The 22502-nt window shown below is 55.3% G+C and overlaps 1 protein-coding gene across 2 annotated transcripts in view; it reads left to right on the top strand.

The window, feature by feature from the left end:
• The window catches only part of LOC102447856 (uncharacterized), an 84936-nt gene that overhangs the window by 24583 nt on the left and 37851 nt on the right, over window positions 1–22502 (top strand). For both annotated transcript variants that reach the window (XM_089776125.1, XM_089776124.1), the window contains exons 5-12: window positions 890–1050; window positions 1524–1821; window positions 7153–7313; window positions 7577–7874; window positions 18665–18825; window positions 19226–19523; window positions 19918–20078; window positions 20538–20835. In XM_089776125.1, coding sequence (XP_089632251.1) covers window positions 890–1050; window positions 1524–1821; window positions 7153–7313; window positions 7577–7874; window positions 18665–18825; window positions 19226–19523; window positions 19918–20078; window positions 20538–20835 — 1836 coding nt within the window. The remainder of the gene's footprint in view (window positions 1–889; window positions 1051–1523; window positions 1822–7152; window positions 7314–7576; window positions 7875–18664; window positions 18826–19225; window positions 19524–19917; window positions 20079–20537; window positions 20836–22502) is intronic.

Below are 22502 nucleotides of genomic sequence, written 5' to 3'. Positions count from 1 at the left end.
GTTTGAGAGACATCTATCAGGGATGATGTAGATCAGGGATTCTCAAACTTTGTGATACTGCGACTCCCCCTCTAAGTTGCACGCAACCCCCCGGGGCGTCGGAACCCACAGTTTGAGAAACACGGATGTAGATGGTGATTTGTCCTGCCATAAATGTAGGGGACTGGACTTGGTGACTTCTCGTGGGCTCTTCCAGTTCTAGTGTGCTATGATTCTGTGATTCTTGTTCTCAGGTTCCATCCTTTGTAGACAGGACTATTACTGGACATTCCATATCTCCAAAGGTTTACTTCATCTTTACTCAGCTTTTTCTCTTTAAAACCACTATAAAGAACTGCAGCAGACACACGCCTGCTTTCAATTCAGATCTCACACTTTCTTTCCATTGGCTGTCCTGGTTCCCTGCCAATACTTCCTGGATACCACTGTTCTGGGTGTAACCCATTAGTTACTGAATGCTGGTTGATAACTACTCCCTACATCCCATTCTTTTAAAACAGTTGTGCACCCATCTAAGTAATTCTAGAAGTATTGCATGATTTGTTCCTCACAAATCTACATTAGCTATGAAATATCACATTATCCTCCAGGTGCTTTCAAACTGTTCAATATTTTGTTCCAGTGTCTTCTGAAACATCGAAGTTGGGCTGATTGGTCTAGAATTTGCCATGTCCTTTTTGTTCCGCGTTTTCGAAGACGGGTGCAATGATTGCCCTTCTCTAGTCTTCTCAGACCTCACCAGACCTTTATGAGTTCTCTATAAAAACATGAATAGTTATGAGCTTGATTCAGCCGTTCCTTAGGTACGGTCGGGTGAATCTCACCAGGCGCTGTGGGTGTGAACACATCTACCTTGTTTTGTCTCCTTGGCTTCTTCTCTTTCCTTTAGCTGCGGGACCATTAACGACACCAGACCCGGATCCCTCAGCACCATCTGCTGCGACGGGCTGGAGGGCCGCTACGTCACCATCGTCATCCCGGGCAGGTCGGAGTATCTGACCCTGTGTGAGGTCGAGGTTCTGTCTCAGGGCTGCTCCCAGCCCCCATGGGGTAAGAAGCTGGCACAATATGAATAGAAACTTGTTCCCTTTCAAGTTATACCCCAGTCCCTTCTGCGCCAGCCTCTGCCTAGTGAGGCAGCAGAAACCCTGGGAGACTCTTCCCTTCCCACCGCTCCCCTGGGCGTGAGCTGCAGCTGGCAGAACAGCCCCATCCCTGCCTTGGGGAGCAGCGCCAGCGGGGTATGGGTCATAATGCGCTGAGAGAGGTTTTCTCTGGGCTGAGACCCAGGCACCAACTCGCTGTCGGCACCATCCTGCTCCCCTCACTCCTATTCCCCGGGTCCCAGCTCCCACTGTGAACCTGGCTCTCACATGGTGCCCGGTTTGCGTGTCACTGCCAGGAAGCACCTCTGGCTCTGTTGCGGGAGAAAGGGCTTCTGGAGCTCATCCCGTTCTCTCCCCCATACTGTGTCCCGCCAATGGGCACGTCCCACCTCCCCTCCTCTCACTCTCTGATTCCAGCTCAGAACTTGGCGCTGGGACGTCCGGCCACTCAGTCGTCCACGCACAAGGATGACACTGGAAAAGCCGAGCCTGGAAGGGCCGTGGACGGAAACCGTGATGGGAATTATAAACAAGGCTCCTGCAGCCTCACCAAGCTCGAAAATGAGCCGTGGTGGAAAGTGGACTTGGGCGGCCGGCATTCCGTCTCCATGGTGATCGTGAAGAACAGGGAAGACGAGTGCTGTTGGGAGAGGCTGAAGGGGGCCCAGATCCACGTGGGAGACTCCCTGGCCAACCATGGCAAGGACAACCCCCTGTGAGTTGCTTCCCCATTGTTGGCAGTGAGATGAGCTGCCTGAGGCTGTGGGTGCTTTGCTAGGGTGCAGGCACATAGCTATGGGTGAGCCTGGGTGGGTTGGCTTCCGCTTGGCTTCCAGGCAAACCCCAAATTGGAACTGTCGTGCAAGTGGGGGGGGCACCATGTTTCTGAGTTGCCAGGGGTGCATGATGCCCCTTCCAATCTACGGCTCATCCCCTCTTTGACTCCGCCCCTGCCTGTAACATTCCATTCCTGCCCCCTTTCTCCCCTTTCCCTGGACTGGTACCCCCCCTCCTCCCTCCATCGACTCTGTGCTCCTGCTCCTCCTCAGGGGCAGCAGGTGAACTGGCTATTGGGGGAGGTTAGCCCCAGGCTCCTCCCCCTCTGCCTGAGGACTCACCCCTCCTCTTTCGTCCCCTCCCCTGCCACAGCTCAGAACATCCCACCTCATCAGCCAGCTCCCATGGCCTCAGCACCTCCAATCCTGATTCCTGGGCAGGCACCTGCCTGCCCAAGTCCCATGTGGCAGGTCATCTGGTGGCATCAGCTGCAGCCTAGGCCACGTAGAGCAGGAAGGGATTGGGAGCTCAGGCCCTTCTGGGTGCACAGTGTAGGCAAGGCAACACCAAGTGATGTGGGTAGATTCAGCCCTCCCCCCCACATTATGATATTCACCCCATGAGCCATCCCCTCCCCTCCAGCACCCTCTGCATGCCGCAGAAGAGCTGAGAGCAGAGGGCGGGGGAGCAATGAGTGGGAGGGATGCAGATGGTCGGGGAGGCGTCTGGGGGTGCTGAGCACTCACTGTATTTTCACTCCTCCTGTGCCTGCTGAGCAGCAAGGGGCAGGTGGAAGTGGGGAGGGAGCCGCCCTCCTCCCTCCTGTCCCCTTCCCGCGCCTCCCAGCATGGCCCCCCCACCTGAAGGTCAGGCCCCGCCCAGATTTCCCCTCCTAGCTGCGCCCCGGCAGTGGTGATCTGAGCTCTGGGCGGGAAGGGAATTGCATGGCACTGAGCACAGCGCCCCCTGCTGGGCCGTGCAGGGTGGAGCCGTCGCTCTCCAGCCCCTGTGTGTTCTGTCTCTGCCCTCACCGCCGTTCTCCTGAATCCTCGCACCCGGGTCCCCGGGAACTGATGTTCCTGGCTCCAGAGACTCCTGAGGCCTGGAGGGACCTTCCCCAGCCCCTGATGTGAGCTGCCGTGTGACACGGGCCAGGGACCCTCACACAGTGATTCTGTGCTGAGCCCGCAATCTCTGTGAGCTCCAGCGTGTCTGTTCGACAGGTGTCCGGCCTTGACCGAAGGGCTCCAGGGGAAGGAGAATCCACCATGTCCCCCAGCAATTAGTGTTAGGGGAACAGCCCTTGCTGATAGCAATGTGAGCCCGGGTAGTTCCTGTCTGAATGGGGCTGTAGGGGGGGACTGCTGGACTTGCAGCATCTCTTACAGTGTCCATTCTCCCCATGCAGATACACAGAAAAGCAGGGCAGGAAGCCACCCCCCGGGACCATCCCTCCCTCCCCCCCAAGTCACTCTAAACCAGGGCGCAAATCACGGCAGCTGCTCTCCAGAGCCGCATGGCATTACTGTGTGATCGGGAGCACCTGCCGCTGTCTGGGGAGGGATTTCTGCTGGGAGCAGCTCCCTCACAGGGGCTTGGGACTCGTAGCTCCCCCTTTGGAGCCTCTTCCCTCTCGGACCCCTCTCCTAGATTGCCTTTTGAGGGGCACTCCCTGAGCGGCTGCCCTGAGCCCTGCAGTGCTAGGAGCTTCCTCTGTGATCTGTGCGTCCGACTGAGCCCCACAGCCCTGCCCTAGTGCCAGGAGCCACATAGCTAATTGGCAGCCCCCAGCCATTTAGGGAATTAATGATGCCCAGTGGATCTGGGTTGGCTCCATCTCCATAGCGGAGGTTGTTGCGGGGAAGAGAGTGGGGGAAACTAGGTGCTCGACCTCCGCAGAGGCCAGCTGCCCAGTGACCCACCCTGTGACTTGTGTGAAGACTGAAACCATGCCCCCATCTGCCTTCTCTTCTCCAGACTACACCCGCCTAAGGTCTTTAAGATTGTCATGAATAGGAGGAGTGCTGACCAGCACCTGGTGACTAAGGGGTTAACTCAGATACCTAGCAAAGGTGTTGGTCAAGGGGCCAGGAGAACCAATCAAGATAGAGGGTTGAAATCTGAATTGAATGTAGGTTCCCTGCCTGCTTTCTTTGTGTAGGAGAGTGAAGCTGGGGGAACAGCAGCTCTGGGGAGAGAGGGAAAAGAGCCCCAGAACGGGTTGGGCAGCTGCAGAGCCATTGTGACAATAGCTTCAGAGCTGGGGCACAGCCCAGACTTGGGTGACAGCAGCTCTAGAGCTCAGGTAGCAGTAGCTCCAGAGCTGGGCAGACAGCAGCCCAGAATGAGCATAACAGTAACCCAAGAGCCAGGGAGGGGAAGAGCAGCCCCAAGACTGCCCTGAGAAGTCAAGTGCTGTTTTTGAACAATTTTTTAAAATGCTGTCGGATCAAATCCAGCCAGCGTTTTTCTCTCATTTTTTAATGGAAACACACTACATTTCAGACCAAAGACACACACACACACACACACACACACACACACACACACACACACACACACACATAAAAATAAACTTTTAAAAAAGACATTCTTTCTAAAAGTGCACCAGAAGAGTAAAACTAAAGTTTTCAGCTACCCATTTAGGAGAAAGATTGGATGGGTAACAGTTAGCAGCTACCTTGAATCGTACTTAGCCATCCAATCTTTCTCCTAAATGGGTAGCTGAAAACTTTAGTTTTACTCTTTTGGTGTGCTTTTAGAAAGATTGTCTTTTTAAAAAGTTTTCGTGTATATATTTTTTGTGGTTTGGTTTGAACTACTCTGTGTGAATCTATGCCTCCCCTCCCTATTTACTATCATCTAAGCTTTGTGCTGAGACTTTTCTCTGTTTTCTAAGTTTGTTTTCCTTGGTTGCTCTGTAACATGTAGCAACCAAGTCTCAATGGTATCTTTTGACACAGACAGACCTGCCAGGTAACAAGAATCAAATCCTCACCTTAAAAGAAGGGATTTTTATTACAAAACGAAAGATTAACTTGAGAAAGCAGACTGGGTTGCTAGATGTACAGAGCAACCAAGGGAAACAAATTAAAACAGCAGATAAAAGTCTCGGCACAAAGCTTAGATGGTAAATGGGGAGGGGAAGCACTAGAGACTGCAGCTTGTTTTTCTCTTTCCTTTTTCAAGCTCTTTTGGGGTGAACAAGCTTGGGGTGCCCCTGTGGATGGTTTCAAGTGTTTGCCCCTGTTTTTTTAGAGATCAAAAAGCACTTGATGATGGCAGCAAATTCCCCCAAATCTATGTATTAGGATTCTGGGGGAAGTTTTGTAACCAGTGTCAGTAGAGGCGAGGTTTTAAAGCTCTCTTGCGGACCCCCACTGCCTGAATTCGGAGTGCAAGAGTGGGGGACAGCCTTGGCACAGCCTGGTCCTTGAGGCCAGCTTGTCGTTTCGGCAGCTGCCCGTTAGAGTCGCTCCCATTTCCCCACATTTAAAGTGCTGGGTGGGAAGCAGGACACGGTGCTCAGGCTGAGTCCTCCCCTGGGCCAAGTAAAGTGGGTAAGTTGCTGCCCACGTCTTACACACAACCCTGCCCTGACGACATCCCTGAGTGACATTCGCCCCAGCCTGCCCACAAGGGGGGCTTATCTTAAATAGTGTATGTTCCTGGAGGCTTGCTTCTGGCTCATCAGATATAGGGGAAGGGAGGAATACGTGCCTTACTACCCCTATGCTCGGCATGTACAAAGTTCTTCCATGATTAACCCCTACAGGATTTCAGGTCAATTCTCCACTGTCAGCATCATTTTGAACTCTCCTCCTTTCCCCCCGTGTTCTTTCAGCTCCCAGAGCAGTTTTCACTGCAGCTTTTATAACTATCTTCTGTGTTCCTATGTCCAAGTCATTAGCGAAAATATAGAACAATCACCAATGCAGGACACTCCCCTCCGAAGCCCTTCGAGACACATGCCCTCAATTTGTCCATCAACTATTATTAAAAAAGGGAGAGAAAATAAGACCCAGAATATCTTACTGCCCCTGTATAAAACTATGGTATGCCCACATCTTGAATACTGTGTACAGATGTGGTCTCTGCACCTCAAAAAAGATATTTTGGCCTTGGAAAGGGTTCAGAAAAGGGCAACTAAAATGATTAGGGGTTTGGAACGGGTCCCATATGAGGAGAGGTTAAAGCGACTGGGACTTTTCAGTTTAGAAAAGAGGAGACTGAGGGGGGATATGATAGAGGTATATAAAATCATGAGTGGTGTGGAGAGGGCCAATAAAGAAAAGTTATTTATTAGTTCCCTAAATAGAAGAACTTGAGGACACCAAATTAAATTAATGGGTAGCAGGTTTAAAACTAATAAAAGGAAGTTCTTCTTCACACAGCGTGTAGTCAACCTGTGGAACTCCTTGCCAGAGGAGGCTGTGAAGGCTAGGACTATAATAGTTTAAAGAGAAGCTAGATAATTTCATGGAGGTTAGGTCCATAAAAGGCTATTAGCCAGGGGATAAAATGGTGTCCTTGGTCTCTGTTTGTCAGAGGCTGTAGAGGGATGGCAGGAGACAAATCGCTTGATCATTGTCTTCGGTCCACCCTCTCTGGGGCATCTGGTGCTGGCCATTGTCGGCAGACAGGATACTGGGCTAGATGGACCTTTGGTCTGACCCAGTACGGCCGTTCTTATGTTCTATTGTCAACTACTCCTTGTGTGTGTTTTTTCAAAGAGGTTTGAATCCTCCGGATAGTAATTTCATCTAGATGCTCTTTCCCTAATTTGCTTATGAGACGAGTGTCGTGGGATTCTGTCAAAAATCTTCCTAACATCAAAACCTCTCACGTCTCTGGCTTCCCCCCATCCATTAGGCCAGTTAGTCTGTGAAAGAAGAACATTCACCAGACACGGCATGTTTTGTGCTTCACAAATCCCCATCAGCTGTGACCTAGCACTATTATCCTCGCACTATTTTCACACTGTTCGATAATTTGTCCTAGCCTCTTCTGAGGTATCAAAGTTGTGTGGATTGGTCTAGAATTAGCCACATCCGTTTTTGTTCCCTGTTTCAATGACAGGTACAAGGTTTGCCCGTCTCAGGTACTCTGGGACTGCATCCATCCTTCTTGAGTTCTCTATAAAATCAGTAATAGTTCTGAGACTGCCTCAGCTAGTTCCTTAGGTACTATGGGGTGGATTTCACCAGGCACTGTGCATTTGAGTACATCTAACTTGTTTTGCCTCCATGGCTTCTGCTCTTTTCTTTAGCTGCGGGACCATCACCAACATCAGACCTGGATCTCTCAACACTGTCTGCTGCAGAGGCTTGGAGGGTCATTATGTCACCATCGTCATCCCAGACAGGGAGGAGTATCTGACCCTGTGTGAGGTCGAGGTTCTATCTCAGGGCTGTGCCCCACCGCCAGGGGGTGAGGAGCCGGCAGAATGTGACTGGAAACCTGTTGTGTTTTGTGTTTATACCCCAGACTCTTCTGCTCCAATGTGGGAGGTGGTGGCTGAGAGAGAGTCTCTCTGGGCTGAGTCCCCAGCACCACCCTGCTGTCCGAAGACCCCAACTGCCCCCTCTGTGAGCCTGGCTCTCACGCGGCTCCTGGTTTGTGGTCACTGCTGGGAAGTGGTTCTGTCATGTGTGAGAGGGGCCCCCCTGCATCTTCTCACCTTTTGATTCCAGCTCAGAACTTGGCGCTCAGACGTCCGGCCATGCAGTCGTCCACAATCAGGGACTTTACTGGAGAAGCTGTGCCAGGAAGGGCCGTGGATGGAAACCGTGAAGGGGCGTATGATCAAAGCTCCTGCAGCCACACCAGGTTCGACACAGAGCCGTGGTGGAGCGTGGACTTGGGCAGCCGGCGTTCCGTCTCCTTGGTGATCGTGAAGAACAGGGAAGAAGAATGCTGTGCGGAGAGACTAAAAGGGGCCCAGATCCACGTGGGCAACTCTGTGGCTAACGGTGGCAGGCGCAACCCCATGTGAGTTGTTTCCCCGTGCTCTGCAGCGTGGCAGGGTCAGTCCCACTCCTGGGCCCCTGGTCAGCCCCATGTCCCACAGTTTAGGAATCATGGTATAAGACTCACTCGCCTTGGTTTGGTGTTTGCCCCTCTGTCGTCTCCCTGAAGCCTTTAGCAGGGCCGATGCTGTTCTGCTCGGCTCCTCCGGTCTCCTTATCAGTTGTCTTTCTCTGTCTCAAAACTCTTCCTTCCCTCTCCAAACTTCATTTCAATGCTCCAAACTCCTTCTCAACTCTCTCTTTCTCTTCTCTCCCCCGGCCCCAGGAGGGTTTTTAAAGAGGCCTTGTGGTAGCCCCAATCAGTTTCACTTGGCCCTTAATTGATTTGCAGCCACCCTGTCTCATCTCCTCTAATTAGCCAGGATTGATTTGCAGCCGCCCTGTCTCAGCTCCTCTAATTAGCCAGGATTGCTTCTGTTCCCTCTGCAAAAGCTGCCTCTCTCCCCTTCCACCAAGCCCTTTCACCTGCTCTGTCACATATCCCTCTCCCCTGCTCAACACTATGGGGTTGGGCTACTTGGGACGGCAGGCAGTGCACCCTTGATAGGCCGTTGGCATTGCCATGCTTGGCTCCGGCCCTATGCCTCACTTGGAAGTGGAATGGTTGTAGGGACAGGAACCATCGCGTTACTCTTGCATTCCTGTCTTTATTCCAGTGCATTCACTGTAGGGGCACGTGGTCTGTGACGAGGGTGAATTGTCGTCCGAGCAGGTAGTATCGTAGGCTCTCCATGGCCCACTTCACTGCAAGGCACTCCTTCTCCATGATGGCATAGTTTCTTTCCCTTGGAAGGAGCTTCTGACTTAGAAGAGCATCCTGTACTACCTCTCCCAGCCATTTGGTACCATACTGCACCCAACCCAACTTCAGAGGCGTCACTATTAGGAACACCCTCTCAAAATCTGGGGCTATGAGCCCTGGGTCACTGCACAGGGCTGATTTTAAGTCGTTGAATGCATCTTTTGCAGCTGGGCTCCATTGCACCATGTCTGGGCCCCGGGCTTTTGTTAAGTTTGTCAGGGGACACACCCTGGAAGCAAAGTTGGAGATAAACCTCCGGTAATACCCCACTAGTCCCAAGAAAGCCTGGACCTGTTTCTTTTGTACAGGCCGGGGCCAGTTCTGTATTGCATCCACTTTATCAATTGGGGCCTCACTAAGCCCCTCCCTACTACGTACCGCAGGTATTTGGCCTCTGCTAGTCCCGTTGCACATTTTGCCGTGTTTGTGGTTACGCCAGCTTCCCTCGTGGTGTCCAGTACAGCCACCACCTTCTCCAAATGTGTGTCCCAGACCGGGGTTTGGATGACGACATTGAGATAAGCAGCTGCATATGCACGGTGAGGGCGCAGCAGTTTGTCCATAAGTCATTAGAAGGTTGCAGGGGCCCTGGGTAGTCCAAACGAGAGGACAGTGTACTGATCTAGGCCCTCGGGGGTGGCAAAGGCTGTTTTCTCTCTGGCTTGCCTGGCCAAAGGAATTTGCCAGTACCCCTTGGTCAGGTCGAGAGTGGACAAAAAATGAGCCTTTCCCAGCCGATCAACAAGCTCATCTATTTGCGGCATGGGGTATGCATCAAACTTGGACACCTCATTCAACTTCTGGAAATCATTGCAAAAAAAAACCAACCAACCAACCAACCAACCAACCAGAGACTGTTGTCAGGCTTAGGCACTAAGACAACAGGGCTGGACCATTGGCTGTGGGACTCCTCAATGATGCCCAGTTCCAGCATTTTTCTTACTTCTTTTCGCACCTCTTTTCGCTTTGCTTCTGGGATTCGGTAGGGCCTAGCATTCACTCTTATACCACTGTCATTATGTGGTGCTTAACCTTAGTGATCCGGCCAGGCTCTGTTGAGAGCACATCTGAGTGTCGCTTCAGCATCGCACGAATCTCTGCCTTGTGGCCCAGGGTTAATTCTGGAGTAATCCCCACCTGTCCCTGTTGGCTTTCATCTGGTATTGCTGTCCCCAGGGCAGCCAGCTTCACCTCCTAGTCTCGCCATGGTTTCAGCAGGTTAACATGGTAGATTTGTTCAAGTTTCCAGGGACCAGGTTGCTGCACCTTATAATCTACCTCCCCTATACCCGCAACCACTTTATAGGGTCCCTGCTACCTGGCAAGGAGCTTGCTCTCTGCTGTTGGGACCAGCACCATCACCCGATCGCCCACCTGGAATTTCCGGATTGTTGTGCGACGGTTGTAGTAGGTTCGCTGGGCCTGCTGGGCTTTTTCTAGGTGCTCTCTTACAATGGGGGTATCCTGAGCGATCCTGTCCTTCATCTGGAGGACGTGCTCTACAATATGGCGTCCATGGTTTGACTGTCCCTCCCAGGTCTCCTTGGCGAGGTCTAGGATACCTTGGGGGTTTTGCCCCTATAGCAGTTCAAATGGGGAAAAACCTGTGGAGGCCAGGGTCAGCGATGGTACTTGGTCCTGCTGTGAAGGCAGGGGACTGGACTCAATGACCTTCCAAGGTCCCTTCCAGTTCTAGGAGATAGGCAATCTCCATTAATTTAATTTAAAAGGCCTGTGGCACTTCCCAGATGGCAAACATGAGGTATGGGAGTAGGGCATCCCCATCTTTCCTGTCCCGACTCACTGCCTTCCGGATCATGTCCTTGAGGGTGCGGTTGAACCGCTCGACGAGGCAATCCGTCTGCGGGTGGTAGACTGATGTCCTCAGAGCCCGTATGTGGAGTAGTGCACACAGGTCCTTCATTAACTTAGACACAAAGGGAGCACCCTGATCGGTTAGGATCTCCTTGGGTATCCCCACCCTCGAGAAGATTTGAACTAACTCCCTGGCGATTGTCTTAGAGTGGGTATTTCTCAGGGGAACTGCCTCAGGGTATCGGGTGGCGTAGTCCAGGACCACTAATATGCTCCGGTGTCTCTGATGGGTCCGTAGCGATGCGCTCAAAAGGGACCTCAATAATAGGTAGGGGTATCAGTGGGGCTCTCAAGTGCGACTGGGGCCCATGAAGCTGGCATTCGGGGCAAGAGGCACAATATCGCCGAACCTCCATATATACCCCAGGCCAGTAGAACCTTAGTAAAATCCGATCTAGGGTCTTCTCAGCTCCTAGTGACCCCCGAATAAATGACTGTGCTAGGTCCAGCACGGCTCGCCGGTGACTCTGAGGCACCAAGAGCTGTTCCACCTCCTGTCCTGGGCCGGGCAGCACTCGGTACAGCAGATCCCTCTGGATAACGTAATAGGGTCTAGGGCCCTTGAGCCTTCCTTCTACAGGGATCCCGTTTACTTCAACTACATTGTTACGAATGTTTTGATACAAGGGGTCTTTGGCCTGGTCCGGTCCAACATTTTCCAGCGAGGGCCCTACCTGCCTGGGCTCTGGGGAACCTTCAGCCTCTTCCATCCCAGGGGGCCCTGCTGATCCAGGCGCAGCCTCAGGCTCGTCTACCTCTTGCAGTGCTTCATTCTCAGTTGGCTCAGGTTCCCTCCCGGCCAGGGCCTGCCTTAGGATTCAAGTGCCCAGTCTCTTGGCTGCCCTCCTCTCCTGCCTTGATTTCCGGGGTTTCCCAGGCTCAGAAAATCGGTCCTGGGACAATTTGTGGACGCTTGGGAGGGGGCTCTCTTCCTTCCCCTCAGTTGTAAGGAGCAGGGCACTAAACCCGGGGAAGTCCCGTCTGATCACAACTGGGTGCAGGCTGCAGTGGCTTGTATGAGGGCCTTGACTAAATCCTCCATCTTTTTTTCTCCTGTCTTACTAGGGTGGCCTAGCCTGCTCTGGGTGGGTCCGCTGCAAGGTCTCACTGCTGTGAAACAATCCCACTTCTGACACCACACGTGGCAGGGCCAGTCACTCCTGGGCCCCTGGTCGGCCCACTGTCCCACAGTTTAGGAGTCGCAGTGTAAGACTCACTCGCCTTGGTTTGTGGTTTGTCCCTCTGTCGTCTCCCCGCAGCCTTTATCAGAGCCGATGCTGTTCTGCTTGACTCCTCTGGTCTCTTTATCAGTGGTCTTTCTCTATCTCCATACTCCAAACTCCTCCTTCCCTCTCAAGACTTCACCTCAACTCTCCAAACTCTCTCTCCATGCTCTAAACGCCTTCTCAACTCTCTTCAAAAAGCGGGTTTTTAAAGAGGCCTTGTGGTAGCCCCAATCAGCTTCACCTGGCCCTTAACTGATTTGCAGCCACCCTGTCTCAGCTCCTCTAATTAGCCAAGATTGCTGCTGTTCCCTCTGGTACAGCTTTTGTGGAGCGCTGGGGATGGCTCCCTCTGCCCCCCGCTGCTCCCCCTGCATAACTGCTGCTGCTACCTCCCCAGCCCCAGGGCTACAGGGCCATTCCCATCCTTGGCCCCACTGCTTGCCTCCCCACCCCTCCCTTGCTTTGTTGTGTCCTGCAGCAGGTGCACACTAGATTCTCCCCTCCCCCCAGCAGTGTCTTGCTGCCCCCCTGTCTCCTTGAGCAGGCTCCTCCTCACAGCCTGCATTCCCCTCCCCTCTTCTCATGTGCCCATGCCCCCCTCTGACATCTGGTTTGCTGCCTGAGCCTCCCACTCTTCTTTAGTTACCCTCCCCCCACACATCGTTTCACTTCCCCCAAATAATGTACCCCCTCACCGTCCCAGTGCAGCCGGAGGAGCCGCTCTTACCTTCCCGTGCTGGGAGCTGTACCCCTTGTTCCTTTACCTCCCCCCCTCCTCCTTTGTGCGTTGCTGCCCTCCCACCCCACTTCCAGCCTAGCGGGGGGAGTGGTGAGCCTTCCTCTCTCTCCCCCTTCCCCCTCTCCCCTGCCCCTTGCTCTACCCCCTGGCACTATTGGTCTCTCCTAATTGTCTGTTCCTGTCCGTCCCCCCCACGTAATGGAGAGGTAGTTGTGTGACGCCCCTGGCCCACCCCCCTCACTGCCTCTATGAATGCTGAACCCTCTGAGGCTGCAGGGCCACCCGCTCATGCAGCAGAGGTGGTGGACATGGACGGGGGTTCTGGGATCCTGACCGCTCCTGCCACGGTACCTTTTGCCACCAGTGTCACCACTAAGAAAGCCGCCCTGAAGGGCAGGAAGGGCCAGGGGACCAAGAAGGGCAAGAGCCCCGACCTGAAGGCAAAACTTCCTGTGACAAAGGCTACCCCCTCTGCCATGGTCTGGGCCATAGCTTCCCCGCTTTCCTGTCCCCCTGGGCCTTCCACCAGCTCCGGGGGCGACGGTGTCCCAGCCCCAGGTAGCCACTGCCTCCCCTTTCCCCCCGCCTGCTGCCTCCTGATCCACTGAAGCCAACTCCCAGAATTCCATCCTGGGGGGCTGCAGCCCCTTCCCCACCCTGACCAGCAGACACGGGGTCCATTGCCTCCTGGTGTCGGCCTCACCCCATATGGAGACCTGTATGCAGGTGTTGGCACGCATGGTGGAGCCTGTGGTCGTGGTGGCGGCCTCCAAGATGTTCGGGAAGGTGGTATTCTTCCTGCCATACGAGGCCGCCACCTAGGAGGCGGTGGAGAAGGGTTTGGAGGGTGGGGGGTCCATGTCCCACTCAAGCCTTTGGAGGATCTGGGCGTATGGGTGGTTTTTTCCTCTGTTCCTCCCTTCCTCCCCAATGCCACCTTACTGCCTTTCCTCTCCACCCTGGGGAGGCCTCTGTCAGTCCTGAGTCCCCTTCCTTTGGGCTGCAAGGACCCTACCCTCTACCACGTTCTTTCCTTCCGCCGGCAGGTACAAATCCAACTCCTGCCAGCGGGGCCTGGTGGAGAAGCCCTAAAAGGGTCATTTCTGGTGCCCTATCAAGGGGCCCAGTACCGGGTATATTACACCTTGGGGGAGGCCCGGTGCTTTCTCTGTCGGGCAACGGGGCACTTCATCCGTCTCATGCCCACCAATAAATCCCCGGGCATGGACGGGCTGACTGTGGAATTCTACCGCGTGTTCTGGGACATCCTCGGCCTGGACCTTGCCAGCATCTGGGCCGAGTCCTTGGAGAGTGGAGTCCTCCCTTTATTGTGCAGGCAAGCGGTGCTTGCCTTGCTGCCCTAGAAGGGGAACCTCCGTGATCTGAGGAACTGGCGTCCTGTCTTGCTCCTCAGCATGGATGATAAAATCGTCGCCAAAGCCATCTCCCTGAGACTCAAGTCCGTGCTGGCGGATGTGGTCCATCCAGACCAGACCTGCACCATCCTGAGCCGTACCATCTTCGACAACCCTTTATTTGGTCCGGGATCTTCTAGAGCTAGGGTGTAGGGATGGTCTGTCATTCACCCTCCTGTCCTTGGATCAGGAGAAGGTGTTAGACCAGATGGACCACGGGTATGTCCTAGGCTCACTGCAGGCCTTCGGCTTTGGTCCCTGCTTTGTGGGGTTTCTCCAGGTGCTGTACGCTTCCTCAGAGTGTTTGGTCAAACTCAACTGGACCTTCACCGCACCGGTCAGCATTGGGTGGGGAGTACGTCAAGGCTGCCCGCCATTGGGCCAGCTCTATACTCTGGCCATTGAGCCCTTCCTCCTTTTCCTTCACAAGGGGTTGACGGGGTTGGTGCTCCATGAGCCACAGATGCGGCTGGTCCTGTTGAAATATGCCTATGATGTCTTCCTCATGGTCCGGGAGACCTGGTGTGGGTAGAGGCCTGCCAAGCCATCTACTCGGTGGCCTCCTCCGCCCAGGTCAACTGGGTCAAGAGCTCTGGTCTGATGGTAGGGGCCGGGTGGCAGGCAGGCTCCCCTCCCTACCCATGCTTCAGGCCATCAGCTGGAGGTGGATCTGCTGCTCTGTCTTGGCATTTTTCTTTCTGCCACGCATCCCTCTTGGCCGGAGAACTGGCAAGGTTTAGAGCCCAGTGTGGCTGAGCGGTTGCGGAGATGGACAGGATTACTCTGGTGCCTCTCCCTGCGTGGGAGGGCGCGGGTGCTTAACCAACTGGTCCTGCCCATGCTCTGTCACCATCTCAGCACCCTGGTCCCAACCCTGGGTTTCCTGGATCAGATCCAGCAGCTGATGCTGCAGTTCTTCTGGCCAGGATGACATTGGGTCTGTGCAGGGATTCTCCATCTTCCCCTGGAGGAGGGAAGGCAGGGTCTGATGTGTTTGCGCACACAGGTCTGTGTCCTCTGTCTCCAGGCCCTACAGAGCCTCCTATATGATTCAGGTAGTCTGGCGTGGAGCACGCTGGCGCACATTTTCCTTCGCCGCTTCTGAGGGCTCCGATATGATCGGCAGCTCCTTTATTAGAGAGGTCTTCCGCGAGACCTCTCCAAGCTGCCATCCTTCTACCAGGATGTCCTCCGGGCCTGGAAGCTGTTCTCAGCAACCAGGTCCTTGGGAGCCACCGTGGGAGCCACTCAATCCCCATCTACGTGTGCAGGTGACAGAGTCCCCCTTGGTGCGCCAGAGGTTGGTTCTGGTAGAAGTCAGAAGGATCGGAGACCTCTTGGACTATGAGCAGGGAGACGGGTGGATCCTCAGGCGCTCGCCCAGCGCATGGGGCTCTCCACCCTACGTACTCCCTGGCACATACTTCAAGAGGTGAAGGACACTTTGCCGCCCACTGCTCGGGTTTATCTCGACAAGGTCCTGCGAGAGAGTGCACCCGGTCCGCCCCTCACCTCCGGCCCACCTGATCTATCGATCAGCCCTAATCCCTGCGTACCTCCCCGACCGTCTCCCCCTCATCACCTGAGCTGGCTGCACACCTTGCAGCCGGTCCCCTTCCGAACCACGCCAAAGAGTCACCTGTACACGCTGGTGCTTCACACGCTCCATTTCCCCACCCTCGTGTCCTGCCCAGATACCAAGTGGTGGGACCTCCAATAGAGGGTGGGGAGCCCCAATGAGCCAGTCTCTATTCCACCTTGGTTCCACGGCCCACTGGGGACATCAGCTGGAGAATCCTGCACAGAGCAGTGAGCATGGGTGTGTATTTGGCACGGTTCACCCCCATTCTGGATACTTGCCGCTTCTGTGGTGAGAGGGAGAACCTGGAGCACGTTTATCTCGAGTGCACCAGATTACAGCTCCTCTTTCGGTTCTTCCAGAACCTCTTGATGAGGTTCTGGCTGCACTTTTCCCCACACCTGCCAATCTATGCACACCGCAGCCGTAGCCCCACAAAGTCGTGGGACCTCCTGGTCAGCCTCCTCCTGGCTATCACCAAGGTGGTGATTTAGAAGACCGGGAAGCAGAGGTTGGCCGAGGGAGGGGCCTGTGACTGTGGGGCCTATTTCCATTCCTGCATCCGCTCACGTATCCAGGCAGAGTTCCAATGGGCAGCATCTGCTGGCTCACTTGAGACCTTTAAGGGGCAGTGGGCGCGGTCCGGGGCGCTCTGCTCGGTATCTCCATCCGGTTCCCTCGTCTTAGCCCTTTGACCCTCACATCCGTCCTGGTTTTCTCTTTATTTGTCCCAAATAATTACTTGGTTTTATGGGCTCAGTGGACCCTCCCCATAGGCTGGGGGGAGGTCCTTTAGATGTGGATGGGCTAATGCCCGCCCACCTTCCGGACTCCAGTAGGCTCACCTGCTCCATCACAGCAGCAAGTTGAGTCCTTCCAGCTCAGGCTTAGAGCGTGGGTCTCATTGCCAGTCGAGGCCTTTTCCCCTCTGAGTGGTCTGAGGTGGAGAGTGCTTTGTGGAGGGGCGGGGCAGAGGCCTAGCCACAGCTGGGCCAGGGAGGGCTGCAGCCCCACTTGCTTAGCTTCCACGCCCACACAACTCTCCGTGGTAGGGTAAGCACAGTGGCAGTGTTGCTGGAGGTGCATGATTCCTGTTCTGTCCCAGGGCTCATCCCCTCTTTGCCCCACCTCGCCTGCCGTTTTCCATTCCTGGCACGCTGCTTCCTGCCCAATTTTCCCCCCTTCCCAAGATGTTCCCTTCCCCCCACCTCTTTCTGCCCCCGCTGTTCCTCATAAAGAGCAGGTGAGCTGGCTACCTTCTGTGCAAGGTCCTAACCCTCCTGTCCCAGTCCAGAGGCTAGAACACACCTACCGCAGGCTCTGCTGGCCCCCAGCAACCGGAGAGCCCTGACAGGCTTCATCTCCAGCCTCGCCAAGTCCCATGTGGAAGGTTGTCTGGGGGCACCAGCCCCAGCCTGAGCCACACAGGGCTGGAAGGGGTTGGGAGCTCAGGCCCTCCTGGGGACAGAGCATGGACAGGGCCACGCCAGGCTGACTGGGGAGGCTCACCCCCACCGACACACACACACACTACGATGCTCATCCCCCTTTCCCTCCCCTCCAGCATCCCCTGCATGCCGCAGAACACCTGCTAGCGGTGCGTGGGGGGGCACTGAGTCTGTGGGATGCAGATGGTCAGGGAGGCTGCAGGGGGTGCTGAGCACCCCTTGTAATTTTTCACTCCTCTTGTTCCCGCTGAGCGGTAACGGCCAGCTGGAAGGAGAGCCTAGTCCCCTCCCACCTCTGTTCCCTCCCTGTGCCTCCGACACCTCCTCCTGGGTAAGGCTCGTGCATCTCCTCCTGTGGAATACATGTGAGCAAGCGCTCGAAGGAATGATTACACACCTTTGTGACTGTTGGGCTTCCAGATGTGTTGCTCCCATCAATTGCACACCCACCTCCTTTCCCGCTGGCGGAGTAGCGGGCGAGAAGGAACTGGGTCGGCAGGGTCATATACAGTGCACTGCACCAGCATCACAACAGGGAGCTAGACAGCCGACCCAACAGGGAGTGGCTGTGGAAAAACTGTCCGGCACTTGTGGGTGAAGCGCGCACACCTCAACTGGAATGAAAAAGAGCAACACCTCTCGAAGGGCAGCAGCTGCATAGGCGAGTGACCGTTTTCCCCTGAATGAACGGGATGTCATGGGGACTGCTGGGCTGGCTGCGTCCATTGCCCCCATGCAGAGACACAGACAGGGCAGGGCAGAAAGCTGCCCCCAGGGGCCATCCCTTCCATCCCCCCCATGCTGAGACAGGACCAAGTCACCCTAGACCAGAGCGCAAAGCACGGTAGCTGCTCTCCAGAGCCGCATGGCGTTACCGTGTGATCGGGAGCACCTGCCACTGTCTGGGGAGGGATTTCTCCTGGGGGCAGCTCCCCCTTAGGGGCTTGGGACTCGTAGCTCCCCCTTTGGAGCTCTTCCCTCCCGGATCCCTCTCCTAGGTTGATTTTCCTGGGGTGCTCCCTGAGCAGCTGCCCTGAGCCCTGCAGTGCTAGGAGCTTCCTCTGTGATCTGTGCGTCCGACTGAGCCCCACAGCCCTGCCCTAGTGCCAGGAGCCACCTAGCTAATTGGCAGCCCCCAGTCACCTAGGGAACTAACTGCACCCGGTGGAGCTGGGTTGGCCCCTTCGCCTTAGGGGAGCCTGTCACCTGCTGCCCCATGACCACCCTGTGGCCTGTCTGAAGACTGTTTTCATGTCCCCATCAGCCTTCTCCTCCTGACTACACCCGCCCTGGTCCTTCAGCCTGTGTCCTGAGGCAGCTTGTCATTTTGGCTGCTGCCAAATGAAAGTCTCTCCCATTTTTTGACAACTTTCTTGAAGTGGGGGGTGGGAAGCAGGACACAGAGCTCCAGCTGAGCCCTCCCCAAGGCCAAGTAAAGTGGGTCAGTCACTGCCCACGTCTTACACACAACCCCGTCCTGACATCCCTGAGTGACATTCGCTCCAGGGCCTAACAATAGAAAAAGGCTGGGCTGTTGCTGCCACTGCTGTGGTACGGGGAGTCTGGCTCAGCTACTCCCTTCAGTGCCGCAGGTTCATTTAATCACACGCTGAGGGTTTGAATTTTTCCATCTTGTTTTGACTTCTTGGCCTTCGCTCTTCCCTTTAGCTGTGGGACCATCACCGACCCCAGTCCCGGATCCGTCAACACCGTCTGCTGCAACGGGCTGGAGGGCCGCTACGTCACCATCGTCATCCCGGGCAGGGAGGAGTTTCTCACCCTGTGTGAGGTCGAGGTTCTATCTCAGGGCTGTATCCCACCACCAGGGGGTAAGGAGCTGGCACAATGGGAATGGAGACCTGTTCCCTTTCATGTTTTACCCCAGTCCCTTGTGTGCCTGCTTCTGCCTAGTGAGGCAGCAGAAACCGTGGGAAACTCTTCCTTCCCACTGCTCCCCTGGGCGTGGGTTGCAGGCTCCACATGAACATCATGCCTCATCTCAATGGGGTATGCGGCGTGGTGGGCTGAGAGAGGATCCACCACCCTGCTGTCGTTCCTGTCCTTAGGGCCCAAGTTCCTACTGTGAACCTGGCTCGCACGTGGTGCCTGGTTTGTGTGTCACCATCAGGAAATGGCTCTGGTCCGTGTGGGAGAAAGGGCTTCTAGAGGCCCCTCCTCCCCCGGCAACGGGCACGTCCCACCTCCCCTCTGTTCACCTGCTTACTCCAGCTCAGAACTTGGCGCTGGGACGTCCGGCCAACCAGTCGTCCACGTACAACAATGGGACTGCAAAAGCCGAGCCTGGGAGGGCCGTGGACGGAAACCGTGATGGGAAATTTGAACTCGGCTCCTGCAGCCAATCCGAGCTCGACACAGAGCCCTGGTGGACCGTGGACTTGGGCAGCCGGCATTCCATCTCCATGGTGATCGTGAAGCACAGAGAAGACGAGTGCTGCGGGGGGAAACTGAAGGGGGCCCAGATCCACGTGGGAGACTCGCTGGTGAACCAGGGCGAGGACAACCCCCTGTGAGTTGCTTCCCATTGTCTGCAGTGAGATAACTTCTCCCAGCTGTGGCCCAGGGGTGGGGTCTCATTGCTAGCCAGGGCCAGGGTGTGGCCGCTTCCCCTCTGAGTTGCTTGAGGCTGTGAGTGCTCTGTTATGGTGCCAGGGGCATAGCCGTGAGTGGGCCTGGGTGGGACGCAGCCTATCCACTTGGCCTCCAGGGCCACCCAGTACTGCGTGTAGGACTGTGATGGATAGGAGGGACACTGCCCGTTTCTAACATCCCAGCATTCAGCAACTAAACCGTTAAACCCAGATCAGTGAGTATCCGGAAGGTGTTGCCAGGGACACAGGAGAGCCAATAGAAAGAAAGTGTGAGACTTGTTTTGTCTCCTTTGGTTCTGCTCTTTCCTTTAGCTGCGGGACCATCACTGACCACAGACCCGGATCCCTCAGCACCATCTGCTGCAGTGGCTTGGAGGGTCGTTATGTCACCATCGTCATCCCGGGCAAGACGGAGCATCTGACCCTGTGTGAGGTCGAGGTTCTATCTCAGGGCTGTATCCCACCACCAGGAGGTAAGGAGCGGGCACGATGTGACTGGAAACCTGTTCCCTTTCATGTTACACCCTAGCCCCTCTGCACCAATCTCTGCCGAGTAAGGCAGCAGAAGCCCTGGGAGACTCTTTCCTTCCCACTGCTCTCCTGGGCATGGGCTGTAGCTGGCAGGAGCAGGTGTAGGAGGCTCCATGTGGCCATCGTGCCCGATCCCGGCCTTTGGGACCAGCGCCTTTGAGTATGGGACGTGTGGTCTAAGAGAGGCTCTCTCTGGACTGAGATCCAGGCATGAACTTGCTGTCTGCACCATCCTGCTCTCCTCACTCCTATTCCCAGGGTCCCGGCTCCCACTAGGAACCTGGCCTGGTTAGTGTGTCACTGACAGGAAGCAGTTCTAGCTCTGTGAGGGACCTCCCCCATCCCATCCTTTCCGGCAACGGGCACGTCCCACCTCCCCTCTTCTCGCCCTCTGATTCCAGCTCAGAACTTGGCGCTGGGACGTCCGGCCACTCAGTCCTCCAGTGTTGAGCACAAGACTGGGCAAGCTGAGCCTGGCAGGGCCGTGGATGGGAACCGTGATGGGAAGTTTGAACTCGGCTCCTGCAGCCAGACCAAGAACGACCTGGAGCCGTGGTGGAGCGTGGACTTGGGCAGGAGGTATTCCGTCTCCATGGTGATCGTGAAGAACAGGGAAGACAAGTGCTGCGGGGAGAGGCTGCAGGGGGCCGAGATCCGCGTGGGAGACTCCCTGGTGAACCACGGCAAGGACAACCCTCTGTGAGTTGCTTCTCCCTTGTCTGCAGCAAGATGGGCCCTCCCAGCTCAGGCACAGGGGTGGGGTCTCATGGCGAGCTGGGGCCAGGGCCTAGTCTCCTCGGGTATGTCTACACTACAAAGTTAGTTCAAACTAACTTTCATAGGCGCTGCACTAGCGCTCCGTTAGGTCGAATTTAATTCGAACTAACGGAGCGCTTAGTTCGAACTAGGTAATCCTCATTTTACGAGGATTAAGCCTAGTTCGAACTAGCTAGTTTGAATTAAGGGCTGTGTAGCCCCTTAATTCGAACTAGTGGGAGGCTAGTCCTCCCCAGGTTTCCCTGGTGGCCACTCTGGCCAACACCAGGGAAACTCGTCTGCCCCCCTCCCGGCCCCGGACCCCTTAAAGGGGCACGGGCTGGCTACGGTGCCCATTCCAGGTGCAAGCCTGCCAGCACCCAGCCAGCAGACCCTGCACCTGGCACGGATCGAGCCAGCCACCCGATGCCCCCCAGCCCTCCCCCTCTTCCCGGGACCAGGCTGGCGGCTCCCGGGAGCTTGCCCGGGACCGCAAGAGGCAGGCACCCGTCTGGGCTAGTGCGGACATCGTGGACCTCGTCCACGATCTGCGCACTAGGCACAGGAAAGTGGCCGTCTAGGGCAGGAGAGCTGCCAGCCTGGCCACTCAGGAGCAGGTGTGCAAGAGAATCAAGGGGGTCCACTGAGACCCCCGACCCTGAGCTTACAATGGCTGTCCTGGGTCAGACCAAAGGTCCATCTAGCCCAGTAGCCTGTCTGCCGACAGCGGCCAACCCTAGGGACCCTGGAGGGGATGGACCGAAGACAGTGACCAAGCCATTTGTCTCGTACCATCCCTCTCCAGCCTTCCATAAACCTTGGGCAGGGACACCACTCCTACCCCCTGGCTAATACCACTCCATGGACCCAACCTCCATGACTTGATCTCACTTCCCTTTAAACTCTGTTCCAGTTCTAACCTTCACAGCTTCCTGCAGCAAGGAGTTCCACAGGTTGACTCTTTGCTTTGTGAAGAATAACTTTCTGTTACTAGTTTGAAGCCTGCTACCCATTCCTTTCCTTTGGTGTCCTCTAGTCCTTCTTTATTGGAACTCAGGAAGAACTTTTCTGTATGTACCCTCTCCACCCAACTCCTGCTTTAGAGACCTCTATCCTGTCCCCCCCCGTCTCCTCTTTTCTAAGCTGAAAAGTCCCAGTCTCCTTAGCCTCTCTTCATATGGGACCTGTTCCCAACCCCTGATCATTTTAGTTGCCCTCCCCTCTCCCAGCCTCTCCCTTCCCCTCTCCCACCTCCTTTTCCTAGTCTCCCCCAGTTTTGTTCAATAAAGACAGATTCCATTATGGAAGACACGTTATCTTTATTTTGTACATCAAGAAGAGGGGCTAGGGAAGGGTAAGTGGAAGGAGGTGAGGGAGGAATGGGGCACGAGCCATCCTTAACCCCGCTTCAGGGTCCACGTAATGTGGATGCGCTAGTTCGAATTAGCAAAACACTAATTCGAACTAGTTTTTAGTTCTAGCTGCGTTAGTTCGAATTAACGCTGTAGTGTAGACATACCCCTCTTCTCTCAGCTGCCTGAGGCTGCGAGTGTTTTCCCAGGAGTGCAGGGGAAAAGCCTTAGGTGACCCTGAGTGGGGTGCAGCCCCAC

This window comes from Pelodiscus sinensis, chromosome 2 (assembly GCF_052426305.1).
Source record: "Pelodiscus sinensis isolate ZL-2025 chromosome 2, ASM5242630v1, whole genome shotgun sequence".
NCBI lineage: Eukaryota > Metazoa > Chordata > Testudines > Trionychidae > Pelodiscus > Pelodiscus sinensis.
This window is presented reverse-complemented; position numbering and strand designations above follow the sequence as displayed.